The 19,036-nt window shown below is 42.2% G+C and overlaps 1 protein-coding gene across 3 annotated transcripts in view; it reads left to right on the forward strand.

Moving 5' to 3' along the window:
- Positions 1-306: 306 nt before the first annotated feature.
- Positions 307-19,036, forward strand: part of epas1b (endothelial PAS domain protein 1b) — a 143,832-nt gene continuing 125,102 nt past the window's right edge. For 2 of the 3 annotated variants that reach the window (XM_078229683.1, XM_078229685.1), the window contains exon 1: positions 307-728. In XM_078229683.1, coding sequence (XP_078085809.1) covers positions 703-728 — 26 coding nt within the window. In that variant the 5' untranslated portion in view covers positions 307-702. The remainder of the gene's footprint in view (positions 729-19,036) is intronic. The other variant, XM_078229684.1, reaches the window with a different exon arrangement.

The raw sequence follows: 19,036 nt of genomic DNA on the forward strand, positions 1-19,036 counted from the left end.
CTGATGTGGCCGTCACCAGTTATTTCTTCAGCAAATTGGTCTTATCAGCCAAGAACATTTTTATACGCGTGTAAAAAAAAAGTTGTTATGTAATTATGACTGGTGCTCCCTGGCTGGTCTTCCGATTGGCAGCGGCCAAAGGTTGAGGCACGGGAGAGAGATTGACCCAGTTGGGAAAGGCGGGACACCGCTCTCCTCAACCTATCACATGTCGAAGACCTGTCATCCGGCCCTTGAAGGACAGGAGAGAGAGAGAGAGAAACCACGCCTCAGCCCAAGATTGAACCTCCCGCCCAAGTGGAAGTTAAGAGCGAAACTTTTTCTCGTGCCTGTCCTCTTTATAATTGGTCTTCGCCTCGAAGTGGCTGTACAATCCTCAGCAGTGTTCCTGAGACTGTATGGTCGCCTCTCGTTTCCGGGTTTCTTCATGACCGCAACCAATTGATCCAACTGAACACTTTTTTTTAAAAACACACACACACACAAATACGAAGAGATAAGAGAGAGAGAGAGACTGACAAGCAAAGGGGGGGGAAGAGAGAGAAAAAAAGTTCGCCGGCTAAAAGGGGAGAAAGTCAAGGAGAGAGAGAAAAAGAAAAATTATGATTTTTTCCATCCATATCGCACTGAAAAATTGAACTTCGATTTGTCAACAGCACTTCTGTTCGTGTTTTCCTTCTATTCTATAAAACGTCCAAAACCATGACAGCAGAGAAGGAAAAGAAAAGGTAAGGAATGGAATTAAATTTTTCTCTGAGGAAAATTAGCCACTCGTTTTCTGATGAGGGGGAGGTTGTTTAAATTAAAATGAAGTTTGTTGTGTATTTAACTCTGAGGGATTGGACTTACCGCCCCCCCCCCCTCCCCTCCACCCCACACACACACACTCTCTCTCACACACACACACACACACAGATGAGAATAGAATAAATAATAATAACACTTCTTGTGATTGTTTTTGATTTAGTCGGCGGGTTGAGTCGGTCGGCTGCTGCCAGCTGTCTGTCTCTGGCTGCTTGTCAGCTGCTGCTTACCTGGCTCCCGTTTGGTTGGCACTTTGTCCCTCAAACCCTGGCCAAGGGCATCTTTCCCCTTCGGGGCGGGGGTGTGCAGAAAGTATGTCCGCTCGGTCACACCAAGCAGAAAGGCTGTTTTAAATGGTGAATGTATTGACTTGTTGTCCCCCCCCCCCCCCTTTTCACCTGTCTGCTATGTTTGCTGTGTTTGACTCAGGCTCGGCGTTTGACAGGCTGGTCAGGCCTGACCCGCGGGTTAAATCAAGGTGGCAAAAGTGTGGGGGGGTCGTCCTGGTGGAGAGCTCTGACTAACCAAAAGAGTGAAGTTTTATTTTATTTTTAATTCTTGTTTGCCGCAAATTTATATCAGCAGTGCAGCTGGTCTGCGACCATTCTACCTTCAGCCCTCCCCCTTTCCCCAGCTCCCCTTCTCCTTCGCTTTGCCTCTGTGAGAGAGGGGAGAGACCTGTGTGGGATTTATCCAAGCAGGGCTCCCGCAACGTAGCGGCGCGTTATTATTTGCGAAAAGAAAACCAAACACACATATTTCTCTTTGGAAACTAGTCGGGACGGGCAAATGGCTGTTGCTCTCGTCTGTAAAAGTGGCTAGAAGTCAGCTGGGACTTGGATCTGACCAGCCCGAGCTGAAGAACCAGGCGCACCAGATAACTCGCTATAGGTGGTGGGAGCGGGAGGGGTTTATGCTCAAAGTTGCCACTTCAAAGATGAGAACGGGAGTGAAAAGCACTCAAGAGCTGAAGATGTATCTGTCTGATGTTATGAGCTTTTTTCTTTAAAACATTTGTTTTGCTTTATGTTGGTGGCGAGGGAGGTTAGAAGCATAAACAGGTCGTATCATTCCGAGTGGTGGGCATTGAACCGACTGCCCTCGACATGGGGAGGTTGTGGGTTGTGTCTGAGAGAAGAGAATGATTTGTTGGGGACTGATTGTGCGCTGGGGTCGTTTGGCCCGGCCGAGCTGGAGTCCCGGAGATAGTGAAGAGCTGACAAGTTAAGAAAGTGGCAACCACCACCCCCCCCCCCCCCCCACTCCTCCTAAAATACGACAGTGATTTCAACAACAATTTTGTCATTGGGGTTAGAGCGAACAGCGAATCAGAAATTATTAAACAGTTAAGGTAAAGCAGATTAGTCTTTCTGTTTTTTTTTCAATAACTGTCAATATGCGATAGTCTTGTATTAGGATGTTCTGTCGGGGGGGGGGGTGGGGGGTAGGAATGAGAACCCCCTGTTCAAGAAAAGTTTTGCTTTAAGATTGACAGAAACCTTATCCTAGAATGTGTTTTTTTGGCCGGACCATACCGAGTGATTCATGACAATTTAAAGGCGCAATTCAAAGTAGGAATTGGAACATTCGCAACGTTAGGTATACCTGACGGACTGGCGAGTTTAAATGGCAAGCTGGCACTCGGGCGGACTGCGATATTGGGCATCTTGGTCCGTGTGATGCCAATATGGATCAAATATTAACCAAAAGGCACGCACACACACACACACACACACACCCGTCCGCGTATTTCTGTTGTTGACGGGGTGCTGCTGGTGTTTACTAACTTACACGCAGATATACAGGGAAACTTTTTGTTTAGCAAAGAGCTTCTATTTATTTCACAGCAACTGTAACATTTTGCGTGTGAACCGGAAAACGGTAAAGAGAGCTGCTCGCCCGTCTCATCCTCCCCATCCTTCACATTGGGTTCGCTATTCGCAGACAAGGGAACCCGTCTCATTTTAACCTTTATTTCAAGGGGGGGGGGGGGGGAGGTTGCTTTTGGGGCCGTTGCTGGGGGCTTTTATTCCGAGCTGTTGGCCCTGATTAACTTGAAAGAACCCCTCACGGGCTTTCACATAGGAAAAACCTCACTTCTTGAGCTAATTTAGAACCCTTCTGACACTATGAAGGGGCTTTGACTTTCGAGCAAGCTATCCTTTATGCGCGATAACCGCTTTTCTTTTCAGTCTCTCCGCCAGCAGGTGGTTAATGTTGTGTCTCTTTCATGGCCGCAAGGACCAAACTTGCAGTTTGCGCTCAAAGACCAGTTGTTGGGTGCAAGTTTCAACACGTTACAACGCTGGCATGAGTGATGGGGCGATTGTTGTAATTGTGGCCGGTTAGCTCAGCTGAGCGAGTGATGCAGATCGACACTCAATGGCATGGGTTCAGTCCCCGTGTCGGCTGCGCTACGAGTTCCACTCTTACCGAGTGGTGTCCCCTCAAACTCTATCGAATTGAGTGTGTCTCTTTAATGCTGATGCTCCCGACCCAACAGCGGAGTGCACTGCAAACGTCCACTCCGAGGTCAACAATAAAAAAAAAGATAAATATACCAGCCATAAATTGCCACATTTTCTTGAGATATTTAATTTCACTTTCTCTCCAAACCGTCCCTAGCCTTCAATAAACCTGCGCCAGGAACATCCCCTTCCAGTGAAATAAAAGTAACTAATCTCCGTTTTAAAAATCGATGAGGGAAATAGTTTAATTTGTATGAAAAATCTCTCCTGGCATGGAACCGGGAGGCAGTTTGTTCATTTTCCAACAGTGGTTAGTCATATCGCCACCTTTCTGCTTTTGATTTACCAAAAGGTACATTTTGCAACGCCCAGAATGGGTTTAAAACAATGTTTCCAATGTTTCACTCTCGCGGATAGAACAAACTTCACAATTCCCACCCTCCATCTTCTGTTTACTGAACTGCTGTGCATGGAGGGGCAGGTAATATAGAGGGGTGCTGTTGGTCTTGCGGGCACCCCCATGCGAGGGTTCGGGTTGGGGCAACTACATTTGACTGGACAATGTTACTGCGTACCACCGACTTACTTAATCGGCTATCAAACGTGCATGTGTACGAATGTTCAGAAAGACATGTTTGCAATAGATACCTACACACAGTCAGGGACAGCTATCCATTGTGAGTAACCCCTGGAGTGAGCTGCATAATCACGCTCGAAAATACTCCAAACTGGTCTGATTACACCTCGGAAGGACGCGATTTTCCAATCAGTTCGATTGATTGATTCTTTCTCAATATTCTTGTTCAAATAATAGTCTGAAAGGGTAGCTCAGATAGCTCAACCTGCAAGCTTTAAACACGAGATGCGTGTCGCGCCATTCCTAAACAGACTCATGATGATTTTCTAAAAAAAAACATGTGAAAAACATGTTTACCAATGGGTGAGATTTCAAGCAACGGGGCAGTAAATGTGTGACAGTCACTCAGCACAAGATACGGCTTCTTATCTCAATAACACAAAAAGGCGGGTGCGTTATTTAAATGTGTGTTTAAAAATAAAACGATGCATTGGAATCCTAAAATTTTAAAAAAAACAAGCGGCTTTGAGGAACGGCGAAAAGGGGTAAAATTTAGTCTGAAGTTATTCCTGCTTTGTCACTCTTTTATATGTGTTACAGTGGAAATATTACACACGTTATTATGACAAACTGCATGGACTAAATGGGTATAATGTATGTAATATCTGTAAATTATACCTATTTTCTGCCCAAGAATAAATATATCGTTGTGTTCAAATTAGAACAGTACAGCACAGAACAGGCCCTTCGGCCCACGATGTTGTGCCGAGCTTTATCTGAAAGCTGACATTGACCAATGTTTCTGTTTAGTAAACGCGTTAATAAAGCTCTATTTGGGAAACAGAATTAAAATATTGCAGTTATTTAAAAAGTATGTTTTTTTGGGATCTGGCTGGTACTGTCAAGGCTGATTTTATTGCATATCCAAAGTTTTCCACTACAACGGCTGGCTTCTTAGCCACTCCAGAGGGCATTAAGATACAGCCAAGGAGCGTAGACTGGTGTTAGGCTGGGCTCCTGGCGAGTTCTCTGTCCTGAAAGGTCTTAGACAAATGTTTTGTGATATTCCCACGTTTAAAATCTCAAACTCATAAATAACACACCTGTGTACGTCACATAAATACTGAGTGTGGTATCGGTTTCATAAGGAAGGAACAAATACGTTGTTGCCTGCTATTTCGTAAATTAAAAGCGTCAATTCACTGAACCTGAACTGAATTCAGAGCAAGCAGGAGTCATAGAATCATAGTATACCGACAGTCCAGAAGGAGGCCATTCAGCCCATCGAGTCTGCAGGACTGTCTGACAGAGCATCCTACCTATGCCCTATACCCATAACCCCACATATTTGCTCCGTTAATCCCCCTGACCTACACACCTTGGGTCACTAAAGGGCAATTTAGCATGGTCAATCAACCTAACCTGTGTTGGAGGAAACTGGAGCACCTGCAAACAAGGGGAGAAAATGCAAACTCCACACAGTCACCCAGGGCTGGAATTGAACCCAGGTCCCTGGCGCTGTGAAGTAGCAATGCTAATCATTGAGCCTCCCGAGGTACATTTTGCTTGTTGCTGTAACTCCAGATAACTGTCCTCGCTTTGAGCAACATGCACTGCAGGGCCGAGTGAATTTACTTTGAATTATGCACATTTTATCTTCCCATCTTTGCAGAGATTCCCTGTATATTATAGAAAAAGTGAACTGTATCCGTAAACAGGAAAGAAAATAAGGAACCTGACATCTGCAGGTGTGTGCAAGGAGGAGGGAAAGATCAGCGAAGTAAAATATGACTGCAGAAATTTTTCTTTGATTGTGAAGCACTTTCAGATATCCTGAGCAGATGACAAAGTATGTACAAAGATGTACAAGTAGTACCTTCTTCTTTGCATTCTATAGGATCCCATTATTAGTTCACCAGGCTAATGTAGGCATTTTAAAATATTAGACATTGATCAAATGGGTATATATTTCAAGGAGATGTGAACAATACTGTGCTAACAACTTCAGTGTGTTGATCCCAAAGCAGAGTGATATTTTGGGGTTAATAGCCTCAACAAAATGTCTTAAATTTTAGTAAAATATCTGAATTATTTTCAGTGTTTTCCTTCTTGAATTGTATTGAGACAAGGACTGAAACAAACATTGGAAATGGAGGCTAGATCGAACATAGTGTAGAAGCAGAGTGTGATTATATTTCACCAATTCTGCTTTCTAATGTTACCATCAAATTATGTGTTTGATATTGTGGGGGATGGCGGCTAATGGTATTGTTATTGGACGAGTAATCCAAAAAAACCCAGCGGACCTGGGTTTGAAACCCACTGCAGCTGGTGAAATTTGAATTCAGTAAAAAAATTGGAATTAAAATTCTAATAATTCTGAAACCATTGTTGATTGTCTTTAAAAAAACACTATTGTCCTTTAGGGAAGAAACCTGGTCTTACCTGGTCTGGCCTACATGTGACTCCAGACCCACGGCAATGTGGTTTACTCTTAAATTCTCACTGAAATGATCTATCAAGCCATGCAGTTGAAGGGCAATTAGGGATGGGCAATAAATGCTGGCCCAGCCAGCGATGCCCACATCCCATGAATGAAAAAAATTCTATACAGCCAACTTTCCTCTTTTATCAGAAATACTTCTGCAGTCATACGTTTTAACTTGACATTTCAACACACATTTGAAATGTTTTACTCATTTACAAGCTTGCCTCTTGGTACGTTGATAAATTAAACACTAACTTGACTTGCATTAGGGGCATTAAATTAGTGAAATGACTCATGGTGCTTTACATGGCAAATGAAAAAAAAACAATGGTTGAGCAAAGGCCTAAAGAATTAGGAATGGCGACCAAAGACAAAAAAGAAGAGGCAGATACCACAGAGGCTCTTCAAGCAGAAAGAAGCAACTAGGTTTATGGAGATAACCCAGGAGGGGGTCAGGATATCTAAGTGCCATGAGCCCAACAGAAGAACAGCTAGAGGGAGAAATGATATAAAGGAGGCCAGTGTTTGAAGATCAATGGGCCCATCTTGGCACACAGGGCTGAAGAGAGTAGAGATAGATAGGTTCTTGATTGGTAAGGGGATCAAAGGTTATGGGGAAAAGATGGGAAAATGGGATTGAGAAACTTATCAGCCATGATTGAATGGAAGAGCAGACTCGATGGGCCAAATGGCCTAATTCTGCTCCTATATCTTATGGTCTTGTGGAATCACAGAGCTAAGGTGGAGCATGATTATGGAGAGATTTGCAGACCAGGATTGAGTTTGAGGCCTATTTGATTCTGATCAAAACCAATACAAGTGCGGGACAGGGTTTAGCAGCCAGAATCTTGGGTAAGTTTGTATTTGTTAGGTGGAGCTGGAGGAATTTGCAGATCAGGATTGCGTTTGAGGCTTTCTTGATTCTTAACAAAACTAATACAAGTGTGGGACAAGCTACAGCTGCTCGAACCTTGGGTAAGTTTGTATTTGTAGGGTGGAGTTTTATTTAAAACCTATGTAGGGTGTAGATTTCCTTTGGTTGTTTTTTGGTTTTGAGCACATTTGCAACGTTGCAAAAAATGCTCATAGAAAGTGATACAGGTGATTCAAGTAGCCAGGCTAGATCAGAACCATTGACAATGGAGTCATATGATCCCATTGTTACTGCTGAGCTGACGGAATGGAGTTTAGCAGTGGCAGTGGTCATAGTTGTACTGATGGGAAGAAATCTTTCTGAACACATCGTGATGTGGCTATAAAGTCTCAAAAGCAATCCTTCCTCCTTAAGCAAGATCATCTGATATTTTTGCTTTTACTTATGTTTACTGAGTCAATAAAGTATAAAAGCAAACTTAATTTTCATAAAATTATCTTGCAGTAAATTTTATCTTAAGCATTATACTCAGCTGACTGACTCATTCAGAAGAAGTTGTCTAAAATGTGGTTCCAAGTATTTGTCATTGCCGACTGTAACAAATGTATTCCCAGGATATCTCCTGTTTGGGGAGGGTTGAAGAAGAGGAAGAGATCTGGGAGCATGCTATGTTAGACTTCTGTTTTTATTATTATAAGGCAGCTGGAAATGCAATGTTGTTGGTGCCTTAAACCTATGAACGTGGGACAAATTATATGACAATGGGAGTGTTGGCAGCTGTGAGCCCCTTGTGTTCTGCAAATCTCTGCCTGAGATATTTAGACAGAGTGAGGAATGATTGATTCTTGCTAGCAAACAGAATGACGTCCAAAGTGTGACACAGAAATATACTGTGCCAGACAGGAAATGTAATTGTACAGCTAAAATGAAACACCACAAATGTTGGACATCTCTGAAACAAACCCAGAGCAGGCAGGAAATGTACAACAGTTTGGTTAACATTTGAAAGAAAGCGATGGATAAATCATTCATAGTGCTATCGACTCCTTATGCAAAATGCCCTTGGATGACAACAGGATTGTCTTTGGCTGGGATGTCTTAATAATGAAATAGCTCAATGGCATTCACCTCTTAGGTTCATACGGGTAGAATTGGCTAAAGGCCTTGAAAGTAATACCTCAGAAGTATCAGGAAAAATATATTTTGAGATCTAAATATAAGGCTAGAATGCTTATAGAGTGGCTGTTCCCTGCACTATGGTGAAGTTAACAAGTGTTACCACTTGAAAATCCACCTTGCCAAACAATAACGGCACACTCAGTGTTGTCAACCTCAGTTGATTTCCCTGCTCACGTGATTATGGACCCAAATGGTACATTCCTGTGGTAGATTTTACCAATAGACTTGTCACACTTCCACCAGTGGAATACACAGGTTACAGCTAACATTAAGAGTAAAGATTAAAAATTGAGCTGGAAAATGTAACCTTAGTCATTATTAGTAAGATAAGTAATAATCTGACCATTTTCTTGGTTTTAAAAAAGTGAGTAATCATTTATAACTGAATTGAAAAGCAAGCTATTGTTAATTCAAATTGATTTTTTAAAATACGAAGTGAGGAAATAGGGTAAGATATGAAGTTTATGATAGGTGACAAATAGTGTTTTCATTGCATGTAGATATGGGGAAAAGGGATGATTGGGGGAGGTAAGGAGGGTTGCTCAGTAGTGAAGTCCTGGAAATAATAAATCAGAGTGTTTGATGGAGCAATGAACTTTACTTCTAATGCTGCATAATAAAAATGGCAGTGGAGAAATGACCATATGTTAAAATGGAAGGACAATGACAGGTCTTGGCAGAGAGAGAAAGGAATTGGCGATTAGAGGCGGGTAAGTATGGTTTAAGTAGGATCCTACTCATAATGATGGGGGTCAGTTTAGCTCACTTGGCTGGACAGCTGATTTGTGATGCAGGGTGACGCCAAAAGCATGGGTTCAATTCCTGTACTGGCTGAGGTTGTTCACTAAGGCCAGCCTTCTCAAACTTGCCCCTCGCCTGAGGTGCAGTGGCCGTCAGGTTAGATCACCACCAGTCAGCTCTCCCTCTCAAGGAGGGGAGCAGCCCATGGTTATCTGGGGCTATGGCGACTTTGTTCATATAATGTCTGAGTAAGTAGACAAAACTAAATTAGTTTGCTGAAAGTAGGAGAGCCAACGTGCAGATTTACCTATATCTGCATCATAGTTCTGACAAGAGAATATCTCAATTAATATATCATGGGCCATAAATTTTTTAAAATTTTGAATGAGGAAGTTGTTGAAAATGCAAGCTGATAATGCTGCAACAAGGAAAACAGGGTGCCTGGGACCTGTGTGAACCAATCAGATTAAGGACTGTGAAGTTAACAGTGCAAGGGTTGAAAAGAAAGTATCAATTAGAATGGGTGAATTCAATGTCAAATCAGGTACAGGGAGAGAAATAGAGGGAAAAGGGATTGGATTAAGAGGGAGAAAAAAAGAGAAAGTAAAAATGTTGCAGTTAACACGAGATATTTTTTAAAATTCAAATTTACATCTTGGTAAAATTATACGCAGCACATCAGATGTGCAAGTTTCAAGTATAATTTCAAACATTATACAATTTCAAAAGTATCCCAATGCAGTCTACATTTTTATACAGTGTATTTACAAGCGCTCATCACAGTGGATGACTTATTCCATTGTTTCCGTTTATTAATTAGACACAAATGAAGGAGATAGGTACATTTCTAACAGAAAAAAGGGATAAGGAGATATGGGGAACAGGTGGGGAGGTGGATTTGAGACCAGGGAGAGATCAGCCATGATCTGATTGAATGGCGAAGCAGGCACAAAGGGCCTCTTCTGCTCTTAATTCCTATGTTTCTAAATACTTATTTTCAGTTGTCCATTTTTAAAGTTGTCCAATAATTAAAATAAAGAAATGAGACTCCATATTTTACTATTTTAATAGTTATTTTACAGTGCCAGAGAGATTGATTGGGAGTAATTAACACTTACTCTGTAATTTCTTCAACAACACTCCCCAAACTTGAGAGCTCTACCACCTAGAAGGTTAAGGGCAGAAGCTCCGCCACCTAGAAGGTTAAGGGCATAAGGGACATGGGAGCACCAAGTCACACGCCGTACCTTCAATGTCACTGGATTAATATCCTAATGCTTCCTATGTAACAGTTCTGTGGAAGCACCCTTACTACATCGATTAGTGGTGCAAGAAAGCTGCTTACCACCCACTTCTCGAGGGCAATTCGGGATGGAGGAAATAAATGCTGGTCTAGACAGTAACATCCAAATCCCATGAATTAATAAAAAATAATCACAGGGTACTTGGGCTTAACTTACTGAGGCATTTTGTGCATGCTGTTCAATGGTGAGGCAGACAGCGAGGTGTCGTTTTAGTGAAGATAATGGTAGAGCAATGCAACTTGAATGGCAATTGCTGGATTGTTGAGTTAAACTGCACATCTATGCTCAGCCGAAGTTGTAGTTACAGTTGTGACTGGATAACGGTGAGAACCACTTGGTTACCATTAGTTTGAGAGCAAATTATGGCCTAGCATTCAACTTAAATAAAAGAAACATAGAAAATGATTTGTGAGTTGAAGCCTAATTACATGATTGCAGTAGCTGCTGCATGACGCAACAAAAGCTGCACATTCACTTCTGCAAAAACTAATCAGATATTCTGTTAGACAAGAAGCAAAGTTGGTTTGATTGAATTTTTATGTTGAATCTTCAATGAAAGACATGCCCTGATTGTGACCTATCCTCTTTTGGTTTTAAATATATATGCATGAAGTCAGCATTTTTCTTTGATTTGCAGAATGTTTAGGGTGTTCCCATCAAAGGATCTAGACAACAATATTCGGGAGCCTACCACTGTTTAATTATTCAAGCCTCTGGATAGAAAAGATTGGTATCTAATTCCTGCAGCTTTTTGCATTGGATTTCATTGTGTGTTGTAAGATAGAAGTAAAGAATTGGGCAGGTCTTGTTCAATTTCCCCAAGCGTCATTATTTTTTCCCTTGTTGATTAATGTCATTTTGAGCCTCGGTATGTTATAAACATTAGATTTGGAATGTTGTTTTTCATAAAAAAGAGAGAATTTTTAACCATTGACTGAGCGGAGATATTTTCCTCTACTTTTAAATGAACCGCTTTACGTTTCAAAACCAATATTTTTTTTTATTTGGTTAACATCTTTGTTGAAGTAAATGTCATTGGGTACATCAATCACATCTTTTTATACTTTGGGTTTGATCCAAGCCAAATGTTAGGTGAGCTGATAAAAAATAAATAAGCTTTGTAGGACTTGACTTGACTGTGGCTTTTGCCACTTATTATTCAAAGAATAATTATTTTCCAAAACCACTGTACTGAAACAGAAATTCAATTTCAATTAGTTTGCATTATTTAATAATAAGTAATAACTTGCTGCAGAAATAGATAACATGATTCCAAGTTTGTATTGCCAGCATATTACCTGCTACTGCATCAACAGAAATTAATTCTGACTAATAGTGTCACACTCATTTGGGTAGAGGTGTGTCTTAGCCCAGATTGGGTTACCCCTCCCCACCCACAACTTTAGCACATAGCACCGCAAAGCAAAGTGAGAACTACATTGTGATTGTATCACTTGACCCTTCTACTACTTTTGTGCTGTCAGACTGTCTCATAGATATTCAGTCTTGCATGTTTTTGCTTTCTCCAGTTGAACATGGAGAAGATTGAAAGCCATCATCTTTAGCTCAGAGCAAAGCTCCATTCCTTTGCTTCTGGTTCCATCCCCCTTCCCAGCCAACATCTCAGGCTGAACCAGACCAGGCTACAATCTCGGTATCCTGTTCAACCTTGAACTGACTTTCTGATCCCTCATCCTTTGATCACCAAGCTCACCGACTTTCATTTGTGTAACATTGGTCACCTCAATCCTCCACCCCTGCCTCAGCCCAAATGCCGCTCAAACCCTTTGACATCTCCAGAATTGATTGTTCCAACGCTCTTCTCAACCATTGGGAAACTCCAACCCATTCACAATCTGGATGCTTGCATCCTGCCCTACTTGCCCGTCACCTCCTACACAAACCCCAGCATCTCAAATTTGACAAATTTGTCTGTTTCTAAATCCCTTCCCATCATGTTCTCCAGCCTTGACCTCCACCTCAAATTTTCTCTGTCACTGACTTCAGCCTGTTCTGAACTGTACCTCTTTTTAACTCTTTTTCTTCTCAGCTCTATTTTTGGGTGTCTATTCCCACATTTTTGGATTCTCTTTCTAAACCTGCCTCTCTTTTTACCTATCTCCTTACAACTCACCTGATCAACCAAGTTTTACTCCACCCCTGCTGGGATTCCCTTCATTTTCCTATTTCTTCACACCCCTGGTGAACCACCTTTTAAAATGTTTTAATGTTAAAAATGCTACATAAAGCTGCAGCATTATATAGTTATTGAGCCCGAAACAAGTTGCTATATGATGGTAAATTTGCAATTTCAACAATGGGTTTATCAATTAGATAGTTTTGCTATTTTCATCAACCCGTACAGAGGCCATTCGGGCCATTGTGCTCCTGCCAGCTCTTTGTAAGAGCCACTCAGTTAATTCTGCTCCTCTGCTCTTTCACATAATCCTGGAAATGTTTCTTTTTCCAAGTACTTATCCAATTCCTTTTTGAAAGTTAATATTGAAACTATCCGTTCAGTCAGTGCATTCCAGATCATAAAAAGACACTCCGTAAAAACAAGTCTCCTTAGTCCCCCAGTGCTTTTGCTGGTTGGATGAAATCCGAGTTCTCGGATTCCTGGCCCTCTTGTTAGTGTAAATAGTTTCCCCCTATCTACTCTATCAAAACCCATCATAATTTTAAACATTTCCATTTAATTTCCCCTTTTCCCTCTCTGCCGTAACGAAGATACAAAAGTCTGAGGTCACGTACCAACCGATTGAAGAACAGCTTCTTCCCTGCTGCCATCAGACTTTTGAATGGACCGACCTCATATTAATCATAGAAATCATAGAAACCCTACAGTGCAGAAGGAGGCCATTCGGCCCATCGAGTCTGCACCGACCACAATCCCACCCAGGCCCTACCCCCACATATTTACCCGCTAATCCCTCTAACCTACACATCCCAGGACTCTAAGGGGCAATTTTTAACCTGGCCAATCAACCTAACCCGCACATCTTTGGACTGTGGGAGGAAACCGGAGCACCCGGAGAAAACCCACGCAGACACGAGGAGAATGTGCAAACTCCAAACAGACAGTGACAGTTGACCTTTCTCTACACCCACTATGACTGTAACACTACATTCTGCACTCTCTCCTTTCCTTCTCTATGTGCTGTAGGTGGAAGTTGTGCTAGATGATTAATATTCCTTTGTTAGGAGCAGCAGCTCAGATTAAGTCTGTATAGCGGGCGAGAAACATACTTTTCACTGTATACTAATATACGTGACAATAATAAATCAAAGCAAATCAAATTCTAGCTTTTCGAGATTGCCACAACATGAATGTCTCCCATCACTGGTAGGGTTCCAGGAAATCTCCTCTGCAGCCCCTCCAAGGCATGGACATCCTTCCAAATGTGTGGTGCCCAGAGTGGACACAATATCTAGCTGAGGCCTAACCAGCAATTGATAAATGTTAAAATAACTTCCTGGCTTTGTGCTCTATGCCTCTATTTAAAAAGCGCAGGATCCCAGTTGGCTTATTGACCTGTCGTGCTCCTTTCGATTTGGAACTGTTCTGAAATCGGACCAAAGATAAATGTAGTTTGTAATTAAGAGTTATTATGAGAGCTAATTGGTCTCAAATTTGAAGCAACAGACTCCTGATTCATAGTTGAGGAGGAGAGAAAATGGTTTGGAGAAAAACAATGTAAGTGTATATCCTATCTGGACATGAAAGTGATGCATTAAATATTTATCCCCAATATAAGCTAAGGGTTATACCCATGCTCCTAGCATCAGGGCACAATGTGAGTTTAGAATCATGAAATGCAAAAGAGAAGGGTTATTAATTGTAGTATTCTCAATGTGTCCATCTTCATAGCTCTTTAAAAATTCATTGTGGAGATGCTATTTTCAAACTTAATTTGAGCTGCTGCTCCTGACAAAGGAATCCTGATTGTCTTGCATAATTTCCACCTAAAGATGTGCACATTTGAGATCTGAATTGCTGTTTGGTGGATTATTCTAGCAACATGTTTGTGGCTTTAGGAATCTCGGGTCTAAGAAAAACAGTATTCTAACGTTAGCCAAGGCTTCTGAGGAAAGTTCAACGAGTGAGGAGTAGTGCAATTTACTGGTGTGCAAGTTCACCTACCCTTTTAAATACATGTAGCACTCAGTACTCAGAAAGAATACCCATTCTCAGCACAGGAGAAGTTGCTTGCCAGTTTCACTGAGGAAATCCTCCCACTTTTCTCTTGTCCGCTCCTACTTGTCAGGTTGAAGAAATCCCCCTAAATTAGCACCTTAACAGTTACAATTGACTTTACGCCCACTGTCGGGCAAGTGACTGCCAGTGCATTCAACCCACCCCTGGGAAACAGGGGAGGAAGAGGGAGCTTGTCAGGATATCTGTCCACAGACATTTTCTCTAAACTTGCAGACCCTCTTGCCTCCATGAGCATGGGGAAATATCCTCCCCAACAAGCTGAGAAGTCAAGATCAGGAAAATGAATGAGCAATTGCATCATCATGATTACCTGTTGATTCGAGGATGAGTATCCCATGCATTATTAAACATTACAGTGCAAATATGAGCAGCTGAAGGAAAAGAAAAGTGCTGTGTATTTTTTTTATTACAGTAACAATTGGTATCTAACTGCATGATCCTCACCATACGCTCTGGACAAATGCTTTATCTCTTTACCACAATCATTACCAGCCCCTTTGCTTTGACTCCTCGCCCACCCTCTATTCTATCTCTGACCTTCCTTTTTGTTCTTCCTCACCTCCCCTTTTTGACAGCATATGACCCATTACATTTCTGCCCTCCATCAATCTTTATCAAAAGCTGTGTTCAACTCGCACCATTCCACTGTTTCTTTCTCCACAGACCTGCTGAGTATTTCCAGCACTTTCTGTTTTTATTTCTGATTTCTAGTATCCACGTTATTTTGCTTTTATTGGGGTGGCACAGTGGTTAGCACCACTGTCTCACAGCGCCAGGGACCCAGGTTCATTTCCCGTCTTGGGTCACTCTTTGTGCGGAGTCTGCACATTCTCTCCGTGTCTGCGTGTCTCCGGGTGCTCCGGTTTCCTCCCATAGTTCAAAGATGTGCAGGTTGAGTGGATTGGCCATGCTAAATTGCCCCTTACTGTCAGGAAGACTAGCTAGGTTAAGTGCATGGGGTTATGTGGATAGGGCCTGGGTGGGGTTGTGGTCAGTGCAGACTCGCTGGGCCAAATGACCTCCTTCTGTACTGTTGGATTCTATGATTCTATGATCCTAAAAACCATTGATTGAATTGCTGCTGATATCAAGGTGTTATATTTGTTGATGGCTCCACATACTATGCGTAAAACAGTACAGGCTGCAGGAGCTTACCTGGAGAGGAGAGCATGCAGAGTGGAACCAGAGCCTAAATCCTGATATTCGTTATTTCTATTTGTAAACCACTACAGTTGTAGAGAACCCTGAATTGTCTTCATTTGTACAAATCTTTTTCAATGGCTTAAATTCAAACTTTCCAGTTACTGTTCTGTTACACATAGTTAACGCAGCATCAATATATCCTAAAAAACATGAATTAGTAAAAATGATTTCCTGTGCACGAACTTATCATTTCAGTTGTGATAGAAACTAGGATTAGGAGTAGGCCATTTGGCCATTTCAACCTGCCCGCCATTCAATATAATCATAGAAACGAAGAAAATAGAAGCAGGAGTGGACCATTCGGCCCTTCAAGCCTGCTCCGCACCATTCAATATGATCAGGGCTGGTCCTCTAGTAATTATACACCTCGATCCACCATAAACAATGCTGAGATAGCCACGTTTAATTCCATTCAATGGCTGATTCAATTCTGATATTTAGGAAGGGTGATGTAACATGAAGCAACCAAGAAGAGGAAATCGAGATGAGATTATGCATTTTCCAGGCCATCCTCACAACATTTAAGAAGCATTTAGATGAGCACTTGGAATGCCCTAGCATACAAGTGTATGGGCCAAGTGCTGGAAAATGGGATTAAAATGGATAGGTGCTTGACGGCCGGTGCATACACAGTGGGCCTCTTTCTGTTCTGTAGTTTGGTCAATGTGACAGTAAGGATAATTTCTACGATAATTATTTTGGTGTAAAAGTGGATAACTGCACAGATACATCTGTCTCCTGCCAAGGAAATGACGCTTCATTATAAAATGTTTCATTATGGTGAATTTTAAAAATATCTCCCTTACGCAATCGAATTGTAATTAATAATGATGATGTCAGGTCATAATGAGTGATGACAATAAAGCTTTGCATTATATAGCTTGTTTCCTGTTTGTTAGTGACTCCCTCAGAGATTTGATGAATAAATGCATTCCAACATTAAGCTATTTGGATAGAAGGTCCCATAACTGGCCTCAGTTAGGACGCAACAATCAGCCTGAGTGCCCCTAGATGGGAAATAGATCAGCCCCATCCCTGATGCGAACCTTTTGACTCCAGATGGAAACTGGTCATTGCTTGATTCAGATTAGCAGAGTTTGAGCTCTTCCATTTTTATTTCTCGGTAAATACAAATGTTTATTTTTCCAACATTCCTCTGCATTTGAGTGGGCGCACATTCTGCTGCATCATCAGTGCTTTAGGATAATTTATTTAGACCTGATTGACTCCTCTTGTGGAGCAGCCACTAGCAGTCCGATTGTGTTCGTGAGAGTGACTGCATGGGCATTTCTGAATTCAAGAAATTCTTGACTGTCTGGATTCTGATGTTGACTGAGAAGTGAAAGACCTGAGGGCAGAAGAGAAGAACTACTAGATTTTTCAAGCCACGCTTTTGAATTGAAGATAACTTAGATCAGCTGAGGATAAAGGCACCCATGTGAGGGATGCAAAGAATTTCCAAAACATTTTACATCTCATGTCAACATATCTTTGCTTATGACTGCTGATCATATCATTATTTGGCATGTAGTAACTATAATAATGCTTCAACTCAGACTACCATATTTAGTAGCTTAGAGACCTATTTTAGTTGCGATTGTATAGACTATTTTCCCCCTTTTATTCTGGACAGTTATTCCAGTGGAAAATGCAGATAGTTTTGTTCTAAAACCACAAAATCACTTGGCAGTTTTCCCATTGGTATTGATACTATAGCTCATCAAAATGTGTTGCCAACGTCCTTCTTTTATCACACCAGTGATCCCGTCTTTCAAAGAGAAAAAAATCACCATCCATAATCAAATTCTTTTTCCTTTACAAGCTTTGAAAACCGGTTTACAAACACGACGGGTGAAGTTTTTTCATTCTGGAGATGCAGTGGCAGGTGGGAAAGTGGGTGTGATTTTGTCTGGGCAGTGGGGAGCATATTCCCACATGATTATCACTTTTCAGCTCATTAGTTATAGAAACACAGAAGATAGGAGCAGGAAGCCATTTGGCCCTTCAAGCCTGCTCCGCCATTCATCACGATCATGGCTGATCGTTCAACTCAATAGCCTAATCCTGCTTTCTCCCCATAACCTTTGATCCCATTCGCCCCAAGTGCTATATCTAGCCGCCTCTTGAATACATTCAATGTTTTGGCATCAACTACTTGGTGTAGTAATGAATTCCACATCTCACCACACTTTGGGTGAAGAAATGCCTCCTCATTTCCGTCAATGAGGAGATCATTGAATCGCGTGATGGGCTGGGTAGGGATTCATCCGCCTCACCATTACCTCGTGGGGTCAAAGGTCCTGGCACCATTTTTAAATGGTACACACACAGGCATTCACTCACTGCCGGCCAGGTGTGGTGTAAGGTTCTGCTTCACCATGGGGCCAAAGGGACAAAACCATGGTGCTCCATAGTCCAGTGAGGCATCCCTGGAGATTTTCCTCTAAGCCGTTCCAGGAAAGGAGGGAGGTCCTCTTTCCTTGGGTTGGGAGCAGGAGACCCTTCCACCTGACCACACCAGCCTGGGAGAGTTCACAAGGAAGGACATCTGCAAAGGACCACCCTGCAGTGCAAGGAAAGAATGAATGATTGATGAGCTCTACCAGGGTAGGTGAAACACTTTCATATGGGCATCAGATGGTCCAAGGATAAGATTCGACAGGGATATCACACATGACCAGCAGGTGGGACATCAGCACTGAATGTCTGCAAGGCAATTTAAGATCACCATCTCATGTAAGCTCCTGCACAAATGGCATCTTAATCTCTTACCGGGGGGGACTCACCAGGCACAACAGGCGTGTATGCTTCTGAACTACTCTTTCGTCCATAGTGAGCACAGTCAATCCATCTGTGCATGACAAGATCTCCCACAACAGGGGGTGATAGCGAAGACCAGAAGTGGCACCTCTGAGCTGAGGACACTCTCCTCTCACGAGGAACAGGTGGCAGAGCTTGCTGGAGAGGGCAGAGACTGTTCCTGTGTGGAAGGAAGGGTTGGCCTCCCCAACAAACCAGTGAGGGTCAATCCAGTAGACATCGCAACATGTGGACAATGTCTGTGAGTCACCTATAATGTTGGAGCCTGCCTCGTCAATCACTAATTGCCTCTTCTCTCTATTCCAGCTACCAGCAAGAAAAGGCAGAGGCAGATCACCAGCAAGTGTCTTAGATCCAGC

This window comes from Mustelus asterias, chromosome 15, assembly GCF_964213995.1.
Source record: "Mustelus asterias chromosome 15, sMusAst1.hap1.1, whole genome shotgun sequence".
Taxonomy (NCBI): domain Eukaryota; kingdom Metazoa; phylum Chordata; class Chondrichthyes; order Carcharhiniformes; family Triakidae; genus Mustelus; species Mustelus asterias.